We start from the raw sequence: 19,202 nt of genomic DNA on the forward strand, positions 1-19,202 counted from the left end.
GTTGTCCTCTCTCAGGTGGACTGTCCTAACCTCATGTTGTCCTCTCTCAGGTGACTGTCCTAACCTCATGTTGTCCTCTCTCAGGTGGACTGTCCTAACCTCATGTTGTCCTCTCTCAGGTGGACTGTCCTAACTTCGTGAGCGTCCTCTCTCAGGTGGACTGTCCTAACCTCATGTTGTCCTCTCTCAGGTGGACTATCCTAACCTCATGTTGTCCTCTCTCAGGTGGACTGTCCTAACCTCATGTTGTCCTCTCTCAGGTGGACTGTCCTAACCTCATGTTGTCCTCTCTCAGGTGACTGTCCTAACCTCATGTTGTCCTCTCTCAGGTTGACTATCCTAACCTCATGTTGTCCTCTCTCAGGTTGACTGTCCTAACCTCATGTTGTCCTCTCTCAGGTTGACTGTCCTAACCTCATGTTGTTCTCTCTCAGGTTGACTATCCTAACCTCATGTTGTCCTCTCTCAGGTTGACTGTCCTAACCTCATGTTGTCCTCTCTCAGGTGGACTGTCCTAACCTCATGTTGTCCTCTCTCAGGTGGACTATCCTAACCTCATGTTGTCCTCTCTCAGGTGGACTGTCCTAACCTCATGTTTGTCCTCTCTCAGGTGGACTATCCTAACCTCATGTTGTCCTCTCTCAGGTGGACTATCCTAACCTCATGTTGTCCTCTCTCAGGTGGACTGTCCTAACCTCATGTTGTCCTCTCTCAGGTGGACTATCCTAACCTCATGTTGTCCTCTCTCAGGTTGACTGTCCTAACCTCATGTTGTCCTCTCTCAGGTGGACTGTCCTAACCTCATGTTGTCCTCTCTCAGGTTGACTGTCCTAATCTCATGTTGTCCTCTCTCAGGTGGACTATCCTAACCTCATGTTGTCCTCTCTCAGGTGGACTATCCTAACCTCATGTTGTCCTCTCTCAGGTTGACTGTCCTAACCTCATGTTGTCCTCTCTCAGGTGGACTGTCCTAACCTCATGTTGTCCTCTCTCAGGGACTGTCCTATTCCTCTCAGTGGACGATCCTAACCTCATGTTGTCCTCTCTCAGGTGGACTGATCCTAACCTCATGTTGTCCTCTCTCAGGTGGACTGTCCTAACCTCATGTTGTCCTCTCTCAGGATGGACTGTCCTAACCTCATGTTGTCCTCTCTCAGATGGACTGTCCTACACCTCATGTTGTCCTCTCTCAGATGGACTGTCCTAACCTCATGTTGTCCTCTCTCAGGTGGACTGTCCTAACCTCATGTTGTCCTCTCTCAGGTGGACTATCCTAACCTCATGTTATCCTCTCTCAGGTGGACTGTCCTAACCTCATGTTGTCCTCTCTCAGGTGGACTGTCCTAACCTCATGTTGTCCTCTCTCAGGTGGACTGTCCTAACCTCATGTTGTCCTCTCTCAGGTGGACTATCCTAACCTCATGTTGTCCTCTCTCAGGTGGACTGTCCTAACCTCATGTTGTCCTCTCTCAGGTGGACTGTCCTAACCTCATGTTGTCCTCTCTCAGGTGGACTGTCCTAACCTCATGTTGTCCTCTCTCAGGTGGACTGTCCTAACCTCATGTTGTCCTCTCTCAGATGGACTGTCCTAACCTCATGTTGTCCTCTCTCAGGTGGACTATCCTAACCTCATGTTGTCCTCTCTCAGGTGGACTGTCCTAACCTCATGTTGTCCTCTCTCAGGTGGACTGTCCTAACCTCATGTTGTCCTCTCTCAGATGGACTGTCCTAACCTCATGTTGTCCTCTCTCAGGTGGACTGTCCTAACTTCCTGTTGTCCTCTCTCAGGTTGACTATCCTAACTTCCTGTTGTCCTCTCTCAGGTTGACTATCCTAACTTCCTGTTGTCCTCTCTCAGGTGGACTGTCCTAACCTCATGTTGTCCTCTCTCAGGTGGACTGTCCTAACTTCCTTTTGTCCTCTCTCAGGTGGACTGTCCTAACCTCATGTTGTCCTCTCTCAGGTGGACTGTCCCAACTTCGTGAGCGTCCTCTCTCAGATGAACTCGTCTCACCTGTACGTCTGCGGCAGCTTCGCCTTCAGCCCCCACGACGCCTTCATCGTACGTGAATCACTGAAACTCACTTTATTTTCTGCTTCAGTAACGCTGGTGGTGGAAAATAACCACGTGTAGTTCCTCAAGTACTGTGTATTATTTAACTTTGTGGAAAGGTAAATATAAGATCTGAGTACTTCTACTTTTACTCTAGTACAAGATCTCAGTACTTCTACTTTTACTCTAGTACAAGATCTGAGTACTTCTACTTTTACTCTAGTACAAGTCGACATCTGAGTACTTACTGTATATAAATGATGGATCTTCCAGCGACTCTGTGACTCATTGACTCAGTGACTCTGTGACTCAGTGACTCAGTGACTCAGCGACTCAGCGACTCTGCGACTCAGCGACTCAGCGACTCAGCGACTCTGCGACTCTGCGACTCTGCGACTCAGTGACTCTGTGACTCAGTGACTCTGTGACTCAGTGACTCTGTGACTCAGTGACTCTGTGACTCAGTGACTCTGTGACTCAGTGACTCAGAGACTCAGTGACTCTGTGACTCAGTGACTCAGTGACTCAGTGACTCTGTGACTCTGCGACTCTGCGACTCTGCGACTCTGCGACTCTGTGACTCTGCGACTCTGTGACTCTGTGACTCAGTGACTCTGTGACTCTGTGATTGGTCTTCAGGACGCAGAAAGCTTCTCTCTGGTTGGACTCGTCGATGCTAAAGCTAAGCTACGCTGTCCGTTCAGCCCGCTGCAGAGAAACAGCGCCCTCACCGTGGGTCAGTCTGAACGTCCCTTACTAAAGATGAATACACATTAACATCATGAAGAGCAACAGAGAATCATTCCTTTCCAAAGCGTTCTGACCTGAGGCCTGTATACTACGAAGCCTGTTCAACATACCCTGGATATGTTTGAGTCACAGACTGGATGCAGAAGGATTATTTGAGCCTCTGCTCTCTGATGCAGGTTAGGTGGAAGCGGCTTGGTGGTCCAGGCCTCTGCTCTCTGATGCAGGTTGAACCGGCTTCGTGGTCCAGGCCTCTGCTCTCTGATGCAGGTTAGGTGGAACCGGCTTGGTGGTCCAGGCCTCTGCTCTCTGATCCAGGTTAGGTGGAAGCGGCTTGGTGGTCCAGGCCTCTGCTCTCTGATGCAGGTTAGGTGGAACCGGCTTGGTGGTCCAGGCCTCTGCTCTCTGATGCAGGTTAGGTGGAAGAGGCTTGGTGGTCCAGGCCTCTGCTCTCTGATGCAGGTTAGGTGGAACCGGCTTGGTGGTCCAGGCCTCTGCTCTCTGATGCAGGTGGAAACGGCTTGGTGGTCCAGGCCTCTGCTCTCTGATGCAGGTTAGGTGGAAGCGGCTTGGTGGTCCAGGCCTCTGCTCTCTGATGCAGGTTAAGTGGAAGCGGCTTGGTGGTCCAGGCCTCTGCTCTCTGATGCAGGTTAGGTGGAACCGGCTTGGTGGTCCAGGCCTCTGCTCTCTGATGCAGGTTAGGTGGAACCGGCTTGGTGATCCAGGCCTCTGCTCTCTGATGAAGGTTAGGTGGAACCGGCTTGGTGGTCCAGGCCTCTGCTCTCTGATGCAGGTTAGGTGGAAGCGGCTTGGTGGTCCAGGCCTCTGCTCTCTGATGCAGGTTAGGTGGAACCGGCTTGGTGGTCCAGGCCTCTGCTCTCTGATGCAGGTTAGGTGGAACCGGCTTGGTGGTCCAGGCCTCTGCTCTCTGATGCAGGTTAGGTGGAACCGGCTTGGTGGTCCAGGCCTCTGCTCTCTGATGCAGGTTAGGTGGAAGCGGCTTGGTGGTCCAGGCCTCTGCTCTCTGATGCAGGTTAGGTGGAACCGGCTTGGTGGTCCAGGCCTCTGCTCTCTGATGCAGGTTAGGTGGAAGCGGCTTGGTGGTCCAGGCCTCTGCTCTCTGATGCAGGTTAGGTGGAACCGGCTTGGTGGTCCAGGCCTCTGCTCTCTGATGCAGGTTAGGTGGAACCGGCTTGGTGGTCCAGGCCTCTGCTCTCTGATGCAGGTTAGGTGGAACCGGCTTGGTGGTCCAGGCCTCTGCTCTCTGATGCAGGTTAGGTGGAACCGGCATGGTGGGCTTGGTGGTCTAGGCCTCTGCTCTCTGATTCAGGTTAGGTGGAAGCGGCTTGGTGGTCCAGGCCTCTGCTCTCTGATGCAGGTTAGGTGGAACCGGCTTGGTGGTCCAGGCCTCTGCTCTCTGATGCAGGTTAGGTGGAAGCGGCTTGGTGGTCCAGGCCTCTGCTCTCTGATGCAGGTTAGGTGGAACCGGCTTGGTGGTCCAGGCCTCTGCTCTCTGATGCAGGTTAGGTGGAACCGGCTTGGTGGTCCAGGCCTCTGCTCTCTGATGCAGGTTAGGTGGAACCGGCTTGGTGATCCAGGCCTCTGCTCTCTGATGAAGGTTAGGTGGAACCGGCTTGGTGGTCCAGGCCTCTGCTCTCTGATGCAGGTTAGGTGGAACCGGCTTGGTGGTCCAGGCCTCTGCTCTCTGATGCAGGTTAGGTGGAACCGGCTTGGTGGTCCAGGCCTCTGCTCTCTGATGCAGGTTAGGTGGAACCGGCTTGGTGGTCCAGGCCTCTGCTCTCTGATGCAGGTTAGGTGGAACCGGCTTGGTGGTCCAGGCCTCTGCTCTCTGATGCAGGTTAGGTGGAACCGGCTTGGTGGTCCAGGCCTCTGCTCTCTGATGCAGGTTAGGTGGAACCGGCTTGGTGGTCCAGGCCTCTGCTCTCTGATGCAGGTTAGGTGGAAGCGGCTTGGTGGTCCAGGCCTCTGCTCTCTGATGCAGGTTAGGTGGAACCGGCTTGGTGGTCCAGGCCTCTGCTCTCTGATGCAGGTTAGGTGGAAGCGGCTTGGTGGTCCAGGCCTCTGCTCTCTGATGCAGGTTAGGTGGAAGCGGCTTGGTGGTCCAGGCCTCTGCTCTCTGATGCAGGTTAGGTGGAACCGGCTTGGTGGTCCAGGCCTCTGCTCTCTGATGCAGGTTAGGTGGAACCGGCTTGGTGGTCCAGGCCTCTGCTCCCTGATGCAGGTTAGGTGGAACCGGCTTGGTGGTCCAGGCCTCTGCTCCCTGATGCAGGTTAGGTGGAACCGGCTTGGTGGTCCAGGCCTCTGCTCTCTGATGCAGGCTAGGTGGAACCGGCTTGGTGGTCCAGGCCTCTGCTCCCTGATGCAGGTTAGGTGGAACCGGCTTGGTGGTCCAGGCCTCTGCTCTCTGATGCAGGTTAGGTTGAACCGGCTTGGTGGTCCAGGCCTCTGCTCTCTGATGCAGGTTAGGTGGAACCGGCTTGGTGGTCCAGGTCTCTGCTCTCTGATGCAGGTTAGGTGGAACCGGCTTGGTGGTCCAGGCCTCTGCTCTCTGATGCAGGTTAGGTGGAAGCGGCTTGGTGGTCCAGGCCTCTGCTCTCTGATGCAGGTTAGGTGGAACCGGCTTGGTGGTCCAGGCCTCTGCTCTCTGATGCAGGTTAGGTGGAACCGGCTTGGTGGTCCAGGCCTCTGCTCTCTGATGCAGGTTAGGTGGAACCGGCTTGGTGGTCCAGGCCTCTGCTCTCTGATGCAGGTTAGGTGGAAGCGGCTTGGTGGTCCAGGCCTCTGCTCTCTGATGCAGGTTAGGTGGAACCGGCTTGGTGGTCCAGGCCTCTGCTCCCTGATGCAGGTTAGGTGGAACCGGCTTGGTGGTCCAGGCCTCTGCTCTCTGATGCAGGTTAGGTGGAACCGGCTTGGTGGTCCAGGCCTCTGCTCTCTGATGCAGGTTAGGTTGAACCGGCTTGGTGGTCCAGGCCTCTGCTCTCTGATGCAGGTTAGGTGGAACCGGCTTGGTGGTCCAGGTCTCTGCTCTCTGATGCAGGTTAGTGGAACCGGCTTGGTGGTCCAGGCCTCTGCTCTCTGATGCAGGTTAGGTGGAAGCGGCTTGGTGGTCCAGGCCTCTGCTCTCTGATGCAGGTTAGGTGGAACCGGCTTGGTGGTCCAGGCCTCTGCTCTCTGATGCAGGTTAGGTGGAACCGGCTTGGTGGTCCAGGCCTCTGCTCTCTGATGCAGGTTAGGTGGAACCGGCTTGGTGGTCCAGGCCTCTGCTCTCTGATGCAGGTTGGGTGGAACCGGCTTGGTGGTCCAGGCCTCTGCTCTCTGATGCAAGTTAGGTGGAACCGGCTTGGTGGTCCAGGCCTCTGCTCTCTGATGCAGGTTAGGGTGGAACCGGCTTGGTGGTCCAGGGCCTCTGCTCTCTGATGCAGGTTAGGTGGAACCGGCTTGGTGGTCCAGGCCTCTGCCTCTGATGCATGTTAGGTGGAACCGGCTTGGTGGTCCAGGCCTCTGCTCTCTGATGCAGGTTAGGTGGAACCGGCTTGGTGGTCCAGGCCTCTGCTCTCTGATGCAGGTTAGGTTGGAACCGGCTTGGTGGTCCAGGCCTCTGCTCTCTGATGCAGGTTAGGTGGAACCGGCTTGGTGGTCCAGGCCTCTGCTCTCTGATGCAGGTTAGGTGGAACCGGCTTGGTGGTCCAGGCCTCTGCTCTCTGATGCAGGTTAGGTGAACCGGCTTGGTGGTCCAGGCCTCTGCTCTCTGATGCAGGTTAGGTGGAACCGGCTTGGTGGTCCAGGCCTCTGCTCTCTGATGCAGGTTAGGTGGAACCGGCTTGGTGGTCCAGGCCTCTGCTCTCTGATGCAGGTTAGGTGGAAGCGGCTTGGTGGTCCAGGCCTCTGCTCTCTGATGCAGGTTAGGTGGAACCGGCTTGGTGGTCCAGGCCTCTGCTCTCTGATGCAGGTTAGGTGGAAGCGGCTTGGTGGTCCAGGCCTCTGCTCTCTGATGCAGGTTAGGTGGAACCGGCTTGGTGGTCCAGGCCTCTGCTCTCTGATGCAGGTTAGGTGGAACCGGCTTGGTGGTCCAGGCCTCTGCTCTCTGATGCAGGTTAGGTGGAAGCGGCTTGGTGGTCCAGGCTTCTGCTCGCTGATGCAGGTTAGGTGGAACCGGCTTGGTGGCCCAGGCCTCTGCTCTCTGATGCAGGTTGGGTGGAAGCGGCTTGGTCGTCCAGGCCTCTGCTCTCTGATGCAGGTTGGGTGGAACCGGCTTGGTGGTCCAGGCCTCTGCTCTCTGATGCAGGTTAGGTGGAACCGGCTTGGTGGTCCAGGCCTCTGCTCTCTGATGCAGGTTGGGTGGAACCGGCTTGGTGGTCCAGGCCTCTGCTCTCTGATGCAGGTTGGGTGGAACCGGCTTGGTGGTCCAGGCCTCTGCTCTCTGATGCAGGTTAGGTGGAACCGGCTTGGTGGTCCAGGCCTCTGCTCTCTGATGCAGGTTAGGTGGAACCGGCTTGGTGGTCCAGGCCTCTGCTCCCTGATGCAGGTTAGGTGGAACCGGCTTGGTGGTCCAGGCCTCTGCTCCCTGATGCAGGTTAGGTGGAACCGGCTTGGTGGTCCAGGCCTCTGCTCTCTGATGCAGGTTAGGTGGAACCGGCTTGGTGGTCCAGGCCTCTGCTCCCTGATGCAGGTTAGGTGGAACCGGCTTGGTGGTCTAGGCCTCTGCTCTCTGATGCAGGTTAGGTGGAACCGGCTTGGTGGTCCAGGCCTCTGCTCTCTGATGCAGGTTAGGTGAACCGGCTTGGTGGTCCAGGCCTCTGCTCTCTGATGCAGGTTAGGTGGAACCGGCTTGGTGGTCCAGGCCTCTGCTCTCTGATGCAGGTTAGGTGGGAAGCGGCTTGGTGGTCCAGGCCTCTGCTCTCTGATGCAGGTTAGGTGGAACCGGCTTGGTGGTCCAGGCCTCTGCTCTCTGATGCATGTTAGGTGGAACCGGCTTGGTGGTCCAGGCTCTGCTCTCTGATGCAGGTTAGGTGGGAAGCGGCTTGGTGGTCCACGCCTCTGCTCTCTGATGCAGGTTAGGTGGAACCGGCTTGGTGGTCCAGGCCTCTGCTCTCTGATGCAGGTTAGGTGGAACCGGCTTGGTGGTCCAGGCCTCTGCTCTCTGATGCAGGTTAGGTGGAAGTGGCTTGGTGGTCCAGGGCCTCTGCTCTCTGATGCAGGTTAGGTGGAACCGGCTTGGTGGCCCAGGCCTCTACTCTCTGATTGCAGGTTGGTGGAAGCGGCTTGGTGGTCCAGGCCTCTGCTCTCTGATGCAGGTTGGGTGGAACCGGCTTGGTGGTCCAGGCCTCTGCTCTCTGATGCAGGTTAGGTGGAACCGGCTTGGTGGTCCAGGCCTCTGCTCTCTGATGCAGGTTAGGTGGAAGTGGCTTGGTGGTCCAGGCCTCTGCTCTCTGATGCAGGTTAGGTGGAACCGGCTTGGTGGCCCAGGCCTCTACTCTCTGATGCAGGTTGGGTGGAAGCGGCTTGGTGGTCCAGGCCTCTGCTCTCTGATGCAGGTTGGGTGGAACCGGCTTGTGGTCCAGGCCTCTGCTCTCTGATGCAGGTTAGGTGGAACCGGCTTGGTGGTCCAGGCCTCTGCTCTCTGATGCAGGTTAGGTGGAACCGGCTTGGTGGTCCAGGCCTCTGCTCTCTGATGCAGGTTGGGTGGAAACCGGCTTGGTGGTCCAGGCCATCTGCTCTCTGATGCAGTTTAGGTGGAACCGGCTTGGTGGTCCAGGCCTCTGCTCTCTGATGCAGGTTAGGTGGAAGCGGCTTGGTGGTCCAGGCCTCTGCTCTCTGATGCAGGTTAGGTGGAACCGGCTTGGTGGTCCAGGCCTCTGCTCTCTGATGCAGGTTAGGTGGAACCGGCTTAGTGGTCCAGGCCTCTGCTCTCTGATGCAGGTTAGGTGGAACCGGCTTGGTGGTCCAGGCCTCTGCTCTCTGATGCAGGTTAGGTGGAAGCGGCTTGGTGGTCCAGGCCTCTGCTCTCTGATGCAGGTTAGGTGGAACCGGCTTGGTGGTCCAGGCCTCTGCTCTCTGATGCAGGTTAGGTGGAACCGGCTTGGTGGTCCAGGCCTCTGCTCTCAAATGCAGGTTAGGTGGAAGCGGCTTGGTGGTCCAGGCTTCTGCTCTCTGATGCAGGTTAGGTGGAACCGGCTTGGTGGTCCAGGCCTCTGCTCTCTGATGCAGGTGGAACCGGCTTGGTGGTCCAGGCCTCTGCTCTCTGATGCAGGTGGAACCGGCTTGGTGGTCCAGGCCTCTACTCTCTGATGCAGGTGGAACCGGCTTGGTGGTCCAGGCCTCTGCTCTCTGATGTAGGTGGAACCGGCTTGGTGGTCCAGGCCTCTGCTCTCTGATGCAGGTGGAACCGGCTTGGTGGTCCAGGCCTCTGCTCTCTGATGCAGGTGGATCCGGCTTGGTGGTCCAGGCCTCTGCTCTCTGATGCAGGTGGAACCGGCTTGGTGGTCCAGGCCTCTGCTCTCTGATGCAGGTGGAACCAGCTTGGTGGTCCAGGCCTCTGCTCTCTGATGCAGGTGGAACCGGCTTGGTGGTCCAGGCCTCTGCTCTCTGATGCAGGTGGAACCGGCTTGGTGGTCCAGGCCTCTGCTCTCTGATGCAGGTGGAACCGGCTTGGTGGTCCAGGCCTCTGCTCTCTGATGCAGGTGGAACCGGCTTGGTGGTCCAGGCCTCTGCTCTCTGATGCAGGTGGAACCGGCTTGGTGGTCCAGGCCTCTGCACTCTGATGCAGGTTGGGTGGAACCGGCTTGGTGGTCCAGGCCTCTGCTCTCTGATGCAGGTGGAACCGGCTTGGTGGTCCAGGCCTCTGCTCTCTGATGCAGGTTAGAGATGCTTCATGAAATCAAAGTTGATTTGAGGTCATATTAAACGTATTGTTGTTCTCTGCGCAGACGGAGAGCTCTTCACCGCCTCGACCACCGACTTCAGAGGAGAACGAGCTCAGATCTCCAGACACTTCAGCCGGGGGGGGCAGGACGTCAGCCAGGACACCTCCATCGCCCTGCTGCAGGGTGAGAGGCAGCACAAATAACAACAACAACAACAACAACAACAACAATAACTGTAACAGGATGTGTATTTTGTCAATTGTGTAATTTCTTAAATTTGTTTTAATCTTTAATATTTGTATACTTTACGAATAAAGGTATTCTGATTCTGAATAATACAAATAATAATAACAATTATTATAATAATAATAATAATAATAATAAATAATATAATAATAACAATTATTATAATAATAATAATAAATAATATAATAATAACAATTATAATAATAATAATAATAATACATAATGTCAATTATTATAATAATGATGATAATAATAATAATAAATATAATAATAACAATTATAATAATAATACGTATTATTATAATAATAAATACAATAATAATAAGAACACATTATAATTATTATAACAAAATTATAATAAAACTAATAAGTTAAATAAATATACAAATAAATGTAAACTATAATAATAACAAAATAGCAATAATAATATTTGTAAAGTTGAAACAATAAATAAATAATTACATTAGTAAATAATTATAATAACAATAATAAGTTTGAGTTGTTGAGGTTTGTTTAATAGAATGCTGATTTTAAAGACGAGAGGTTTCAGACAGCTCAACTTCCTGTTTCCTGTCAACGATAATTCACTTCCTCTTTTAGCCAAACATACGATGTCTGGAAGAACGTCTCACTTCTGTGTTTCTTTACATCCTGTTTCTACAAACTCTGCGTATTTTAAATGTCAAGCTGAACAAAAATCCGGCTATCCCATAAACTGAGGTTTCAATTGAAATGAAAAAAGTCCCAACTCACAACGTGAAAAAATAATCCTGTGACTAAAGTAGTAATCTGAACAAATATGGGATTCTAAGAAGAAAACTGAATTTTGAGGAAAAAAAATCAGGATTTTGAGAAAATAACGGATTTCTTGAAAAAGTCAGAATTTTGAGAAATAAACCCTGAATTCTGAAAATAATCCCAAATTGGAAAAGTTGTAGAATATGAAGAGAACAAAACGGATTTCTTGAAAATCTTGGAAAAATATCGAATTCTGAGGAAAGAAAATATTTATTCTAAAACAAGAATCGGTATGGATGAGAGTAACACCTGCGTCACTTCCGGGCGATAAATACGGAACACTTTTGGGGGAAAACAACGCTGTCATTTGAATGGCGGTCGATACACATTCTGAAGTTTTAGCCAATCGATCAGACATTTTGAAAACCGTGGGTTTGTGGATCTTCAAAGAGTCCGATCACGATGGCCAGACGGGCAAACTATTACATTCAATCATTGGAAATCAACGATCGGGCTCGATATATGGTTACATTAAAATCAGTAGGCGAGGCTGTTCCTCTCATGAGCGAGGCGGAACATCATAGTTATAACACGCCAACAAGCTGCTGTGTGGTTTATTGCTCCTCAAACATTCAAACAGATCCAGAGTTCAGTGTTTCTGAACTTCCTCTGAGAACAAAGGACAAAGAAGAGCTCTGTGGCTTCAGGCTCGATCGCCGTTCACATGACAGCGTTGTTTCCCCCAAATAGTGGGCGGGGCCGTAAAGTGACGTAGATGTTACTCTCATCTATGGACATCGATCGCCTGCTGCTATATTTAACCATACATCGAGCCCGCTCGTCGATTTCCAATGATTGAATGTAATAGTTTGGCCATCGTGATCGGGACTCTTTGAAGATCACAAATCCACGGTTTTCAAACATTTCTGATCGGATTGGCAAAAACTTCAGAATGTGTATCGACCGCCGTTCAAATGACAGCTTTGTTTTCCCCCAAAAGTGGGCGGAGCCGTACTTTCTGCCCGGAAGTGACGCTTGTTTCTCTCATGTAGAGAAAAAGTCAGAAATTGGAGAAAAAAGTCAGAATTTGAGAGAAGAAATGTATTCTGAAAAAAAAGTTTTGTAGATTTATTAAATATGTAAAATATTGAAAAAATTAAAAATAATTGTACTTCCTGTTTCAGAGCCGGCGTTCGTGGGCTCAGCGGCGGTGGACAGGAAGCTGTTCTTCTTCTTCACTGAAGTCGGGAAAGAGTTCAGCTTTGTGGACGAGCTGCGGATCGCTCGCGTCGCTCAAGTCTGCAAGGTGACGGAAAATATGAATATATATAATGGAGCTGCTTTGAGATTACGCCACATCCTCCGGAGTCAAAGTCAAAGCCAACTTTATTGTCAATCTTTCAGTTTGTGTGTAGAGATCGAAATATCTTTCCCACAATCCAGAATATAAAAACAAATATATATAAAAATATGCGTGCAAATAAGTATATCCTATATATTTTTACATATGCACACATTAAGACATAAATAAAAACACAACAATCAATAAATACAAAATAACAGTCCCTTCAATATCTTGAAGAGAATGTACATTAGTGCAAGATTGTCTTACATGTTATGGTATTTTGTTGTATTTTAAATCGTTTTATTTGTATATTTTCTTGTCTGTCGTGTCTTTTTATTATTGAGTCCCGGGATTCGGGATTTTGAAAAATGTCATAATTTTTAGAAAAAATATATATTTCTTGAAAAACTCAGAATGTTGAGAATATTTTCGGAATTCTGAAAAAAGTCAGGATTTTGAAGGAGAAAAAAAAAGTATTCTGAAAAATAGCTACAGGGATGTGTTTGAATCGAGTGACACCACTTAAAGATATATAAATGTGTAACATGTTACTTCGTATATTCTTCAATTAAAAGAATGTTAAACCAAATTTAAACCAAAAAACAATCCTCATTAATTAAGTTATTAATAAGCATTACTTTACCATTGACGCCCAATGTGACATATATGTAAGTTTTCAGATCTCTAAGGGGGGTTACTTGTTCGATGTGGTCTATTATTAAGTCTAAATTATGTTCCGCATCATTTCCCCAAAAGTATAAAAGGGTCCGGGTTCTTCTGGGTTCAGATATATCTGAGTGTATAACACGTTGTTGCGTTGTCTCCACAGGACGATGTGGGGGGGGCAGCGGACTCTCCAGAATAAGTGGACGTCCTTCGCTAAAGCGCCGCTGCTCTGCCAGGTTCCCAAACAGCTTCCCTTCAACGTCCTGCAGCACATCTTCACCCTCCCACCACCGGAGGGCGCCAGCTCCTCAGAGACGCTGTTCTACGGCGTCTTCACCTCGCAGTGGTACGGTGCCAGCGGTGGATCACTGTTTCTGCCCGATGTTCACACTGCAAGCTCGAGTTGGTCCTCCTTGTTGGACCGTTATGTTCAGCAGGGCATCTGACACAAAGAAGAAAAACAACCCGATCACATTAATCTGAACGAGAGAGCCTTAAAGTTATTGTAATTTCCCCATTATTTGAGAAGAAATCCTTTTAGTGGGTTAAGATCGCTCTTATAATAAGAGACATGGATTTAGCTTCAGTTAGCTATCACACTGGATACATAAGAAACTAAATGTATGCAATTATTTATGGCATTCATCATTAATATCTCATTCTTAACTGTGAATGGTTTAATATCTCATTCTTAACTGTGAATGGTTTAATATCTCATTGTTAACTGTGAATGGTTTAATATCTCATTGTTAACTGTGAATGGTTTAATATCTCATTGTTAACTGTGAATGGTTTAATATCTCATTCTTAACTGTGAATGGTTTAATATCTCATTGTTAACTGTGAATGGTTTAATATCTCATTGTTAACTGTGAATAGTTTAAGATCTCATTGTTAACTGTGAATGGTTTAATATCTCATTGTTAACTGTGAATGGTTTAATATCTCATTCTTAACTGTGAATGGTTTTCATTTATTTAGCATTAGAAATGTGTCAGTCTGGCCAAACGTTCTCTGTTGAGATTCCAGGAAAAGGGAAATGACTTTTCATCAAACAAAGTTGATTCAACACAAAACTGTGTTATTAGTACGGACGTCAAATGTCCCTCTTGCTGTACGCAGCGGTCCAACAGGAGCGAACTCTCGCAGCGCAGATCAGGCAGTCACTATCACCTCTTCTGCTTTTGGGAGGAAGTGGATATGTTGGATTTCCCTTCCTTATTCTCGCTCTGCTTATTTACTAACTTTCAAAGTCCAAAACTCACAATGTCAGCAGAAGGTACATAAGATAAGATAAGAAGTACTTTATTGATCCCAATTTGTGAAATGTTTGCGTTGCAGCAGCTTGAGAAGACCAGGTTGTTCAATTAGAGAGATTAGAAGACTGGAAAGAAACGATCCAACATGTAAACATCTCAATAGAAAGAAGCCTGTTCTCTCTCACTGGTCCTGCTGTGATGTTACATGTTTCTCACGAGTCTTGGTGTCTGTCTGTTGATGTTCCTCATGGAGCTGCTGTGACGCAAGCAGCATTTCAGACTTGATCTGACCATTAAAGTGTTATCGTATCGTCGTTATGTCTGAGATGAAGCCTCTCAGTTCTCCCTCCCGTCTGCTTCAGGTCTTCGGGGGCAGAGTCAGCGGTTTGCGTCTTTAAGCTGCAGGACGTCCAGGCGGTGTTTAATGGAAGCTACCGGACCTTCGACACACAAACACACCTGTGGAGCCCCCTGCTGGGAAAACACTCACATCTGGGACAGGTGAGGACGTTACTGGCACACGAGTCAAAGCCAGGATCCAAACTAATGAATCAACTAAATGTGGTTCCTTGACAAAAACCAAAGAAACGGCCATCGGGTTTGAATCTGGGCCTGCTTCTGTTCTTAGAGATTCTGAGGTGGAAACTCCACACTTAATTACCTTCTTACGGAGCCCCTAAAGCAGTGCTTCTCAAAGTGTGGTCCGCGGAACACTGGTGGTCCGTGAGCGCCCCCTAGTGGTCCGTGAGTATATTGGTAACATTTCATATTTGAAATGAATAAATACATTTAAGTTTTCCGCACTCTCGCGGGAATATCTCCGCAATGGAGCGAGCTTAAGTTTCAGTTGCATGACAAAGCCCAGATAAACAGCTTCATCACATGCTGCCACTTGTTTGTACCATTTTCAGGCGATTTGTAATCTGTTCTAGAAAAACGATGTGTTTTTTTATATTTGTGGAGTTAGGTGGTCCGCAAGTGTTTTTGTATTGGTTAATTGGTCCTTGGTATGAAAAGGTTTGAGAAACTCTGGCCTAAAGGGACATGGAAAAAAAGAAAATAAAAAAAAGTCGGCATAACGGTTTAAGAGACATACAAAAAATAAATGAGAAAAAAAATAAAGTCAGGAAAACGGATTAGTTTCGGCGCACCGGTAACTTTTTGTTCTCTCTCTATTTTCATGTCCCTTTAGGGGCTCCGTACCTTCTGGTCAGAAAATAACAAATACAAGATTAAACCAAAGTTGAGTTATTTAATAAAAAGCTGTAGCATTTAACCTGTTAAGCCCGACAGCCCCCGCCGGCGGGCTTTTTTTCACGAAACTGTGTCTCAGGGCTTCTTAACATTTAACAACCTATTAATGTGTCATAACGGGAAGAAACTCAGCTAACTGACGATATGAACCGTTTTTAGCTAAACAAAACACAAGGGTAATACCAAGCCTCTGAATTAGCACCCGATGGGTTCCAGAGATCTGGCAAATCCACCCAAATGACCTCAGAAGTGATTTTATTTTTCTAAATCTCACTAAAAAGGTCAAAGGTCACTTGTTTTGCATCAATCTTGATACAGGGTACTTATTATATGTTATAGTTTGGATTCCCAAAGCTTTTAGTCTATTATCCCATCATTCAAGGTGGTTTTCACTATAAGTCATGTTTTTGTTTTTGGACAGACACAATCATTTACATGTTTTTACTGTGTTCAATCTGAATTTACTTTAACACTAGAACCGCCACCGGGGTCAAATTGACCCAGCATTAGAATGCATTGATTTTCAAAGTAAAAGTATTGCTGTACAAAGAAAAATGGTCCTGTGGTATTGGTATTTTGACAAGCAATTTTGTTAAATTGTTTCGTTTATTTACAACACAGGGTTTCGTGAGGCAGTTCTCGTTGTTGGGTGAAAAGCAAACAGCTGTTTGCTGCGGAGCGCGCTCCTTCACTACAGACTCTCGCTATCAATCTATCTCTCTCTCTCTCAATCTATCTCTCAATCTATAAGGAACTGCAGTAGACAAAAGGCGTTGCTATAGCAACACGGCATGTTTTTTTACACGCAAAATCAATAGCGCGAAAAGGGGTGGGGTCAATATGACCCGCTTAGCGGAAATAGGTATAAATGGCAATTCTTTTGCCGATTTCTTCAATCTGACTTCATATTGACAATTTTTAACAACAGAGGGTGCTACATAACACACTTTCAGGAAAAGTCACGGACTGAGAGACTTTAATATGTTATTGAAAAAAAGTTACATACAATAAAAAACAGCTCTGGGTCAAATTGACCCCGTTGGCGGTTCTAGTGTTAAAATAAAAAAAATCTATATTGATTTCTACATCCAACTGACAGGTTTATCATTGCTTTGAGAAAAAAGATGATTAAGTTATAGTCATTTGTTTTCGAGCCTGAGACCTGAAAAACAGGCTCAGGGCTTAACAGGTTAACAGGATCAATCTATTTCCAGCTGGAAGGTCAGATAACCTGCACCTCTGATGTAGCTCAAAGATCTGACCCCGTTACAGAAAAACAAGCACTTTATACAGGAAAAAGACAAAAGGGGGGAGGTCTTAGAGGCCATTGAAATGTTGGCCAGACGGGCGAAACTTGCGAAGATGGTGATTACAAACCTAAGATCAATAGGATAATTTCCTGACAATAGTCCACCCTTCTGTCTGAGAACATTTAGTAGCTAGGCGTGAATTTAAACTGTGAGAAATCACAGAAATTGCATCCGGACACAAACCTCCAGACTCAGGGATAGTTTCATCCCACAGGCCATACGACTGTTAAACACCTGAGCTCTGTGAAGTGCCTCAATAAACATTCATCTGTTAGTCATCTTGCAATCTACTTATAACCTAACCTAATCTACTTATGTATATAAATAGGTGTCACCGCAATAAACCGTATTTAATTTGGTCATAAGTCATTAATGTCATAGTCTGTTCTTGTACATATCATATTCTATTTACATGTATATAGACTTTTTGCACAATTTTTTATTTTTTATTTTGGATTTTCTATTTTTGTATTTTATTATATGTTGCATTGTTGGAGGAGCTCAGGTCAGAAGAATGTCATTGCCATTCCTACACTGTAGCTTATGTGCATATGATGATAAAACCTTTGAATTTGAACTTGTGATACATTTCTACGATAATGTTAACGTGTGACCCCCCCTCCATGTCCTGCTGACAGTGTGGGCTGGACAGCGCTACAGATTCTGAATTATCTCAAGTGAAGAAGAGTTTCCTGACGAGCGGCAGCGTGAAGTCGGCCGGCGCTCCGCTCGTTTCTTCAGATCAGCGGTACAGTCGCGTGGCGGCGATGAGGACGAAGGCCCTCAACGGCAAACAATACACCGTCCTGTTCCTGCTGACAGGTGAACAGCTGGGGCGACCCTCAGCCCTCCTTACACTCCTCTATGCTGCCTCTATACTTTAAAGGTCTCCCATCATGCAAAATGCATGTCTTTTATACATAAATATGTGCAGTGGCGGTTCTAGACCAATTTGACTGGGGGGGGGGGTGGCAGGCTGGGACCGGTTATTACATGAGAGGGGCACAATAAGAGCGGGTTAAAAAGACAAAGAGAGTATAAAGTAATTGTGTAAAATAAACATGAAATACAGTAATTGGTATTTGTTTTTGGAAATTTAAGTTACAATTTAATTAAAAAACATACATATTATTATTATTTTCTTTTATAAGGTAATGAACAGTTTAATCTCTACTGTACATCCGGGTCTCTGATTTGATTTAGTTCCAAGAAATCGTAATATTGTAACCTTTTTTTTTGGAGTGGAGTCCCTGGTCAGCGTTAGGGGGCACTGGCCTCTGTTGGCCCCCCTTAGAACCACCCCTGGATATGTGTCCCCGGTGTGCCGGAGACTCACAAAGTGTCAGGAAATAAAGCCCTCTCTCTTTTCCTCCGTACCCACATCTCTAAAAACGGGGGAACAAATTGTGCGTCTTTTAGTGTGTTTATCTACGCACCATAGATAGATATATAAATATAGATAGATATATAAATATAGATAGATATATACTTTATTTATCCCAATTTGGGAAATTATTTAGTTACAGAAGCATCATCAGTGTGTTCATTACAATTAAAATACTTAAAAAAGTGGAATAGAGAATTAACAACTAAAAATGTAAAGTAAAAATAAAATGAAAAATATTAAATCAAATATAACAGTACAGAACTTCTGGATGACTAAGATGTTCTAAAAAAAGTCAAAAATACTGCAGTCAATAGCAGGAATATATGCTTACAAGACAGGATACTCACCAAGGCAAGTTCCTCGTTGGTGTAAACCTACTTGGCAACAAACCTGTCCCTGATTCTGATCAGTTGTTCTATCTAAATGTTTTGATAATACCGTGTTCGTCCTCTCTGGTCCTGCAGAGTCCGGGTTCCTCCACAAAGTGGTTTTGCTGGCTGGAGGACCTCGGGTGATTGAGGAGATTCAGGTCTTCACTCAGCCTCAGATCGTCAAAAGCATCGTCCTCTCCTCCTCAAAGGTACGCAACACTCATCTGGAGGGATGGAAATATTTAGCTAAACAGTCAAAATTAACTCATTTGGTAATTTGATTTTCAGAAATTAGGTTTTAAAGTCCTTTTTTATGGTTTACTATATGTAATGATGGTATTTACCCATGTTCTAATGTGTCTATAGTTGCATTAAGCCATCTTTGGCAGTATAGAGAGGTGCAGGGATGTTGTATTTCTGTGTATGTCCCTGAATGCAGCATCCCCTGGTCCAATGGGATTCCTCCATGGGATTTTGGATTATGTCAGAAAATAATCTCTGTGTCAAACAAACGTTTATGATATTGTTGGAGTCGGGAGGCCTGTTAATTTATTCCGGCAATTACTTAGACCTACTAATTGACCTAACAGAAGCTATTGAGTCTATGTAAGTTTACTGCCAGACTCAGATCCTCCTGGATCAGCAAGGTCTCACCTCTATTAACTCCTGAAGAACCAGGTTCAATTAACTTCTGTTTCAATTCAGATGACGCACTAAATCCGTTTAAGCGATCCCGAACCTCAACTGGCCCACTTCAGTTGTGACATTTACATTCTAACCTCAACTGGCCCACTTCAGTTGTGACATTTACATTCTAACATCAACTGGCCCACTTCAGTTGTGAACTTTCAATTCTAACATCAACTGGCCCACTTCAGGTGTGACATTTCAATTCTAACCTCAACTGGCCCACTTCAGTTGTGACATTTACATTCTAACATC

General features: G+C 47.6%; 1 protein-coding gene across 1 annotated transcript; it reads left to right on the forward strand.

Annotated features, from left to right (window-relative positions):
- Window positions 1–1,963: 1,963 nt before the first annotated feature.
- On the forward strand, window positions 1,964–18,469 carry LOC117559102 (semaphorin-4D-like; the record flags this gene model as incomplete). Its single annotated transcript, XM_034235766.1, is given in 9 exon segments — window positions 1,964–2,062; window positions 2,693–2,789; window positions 9,748–9,867; window positions 11,853–11,974; window positions 12,843–12,851; window positions 12,853–13,025; window positions 14,301–14,439; window positions 17,141–17,324; window positions 18,354–18,469. Coding segments are annotated over 9 exon segments (1,059 nt in total), but the record flags the coding sequence as incomplete, so codon positions are not given.
- Between the last annotated feature and the right edge of the window lie 733 nt (window positions 18,470–19,202).

This window comes from Gymnodraco acuticeps, unplaced genomic scaffold (assembly GCF_902827175.1).
Source record: "Gymnodraco acuticeps unplaced genomic scaffold, fGymAcu1.1, whole genome shotgun sequence".
NCBI classification, from domain to species: Eukaryota; Metazoa; Chordata; class Actinopteri; order Perciformes; family Bathydraconidae; genus Gymnodraco; species Gymnodraco acuticeps.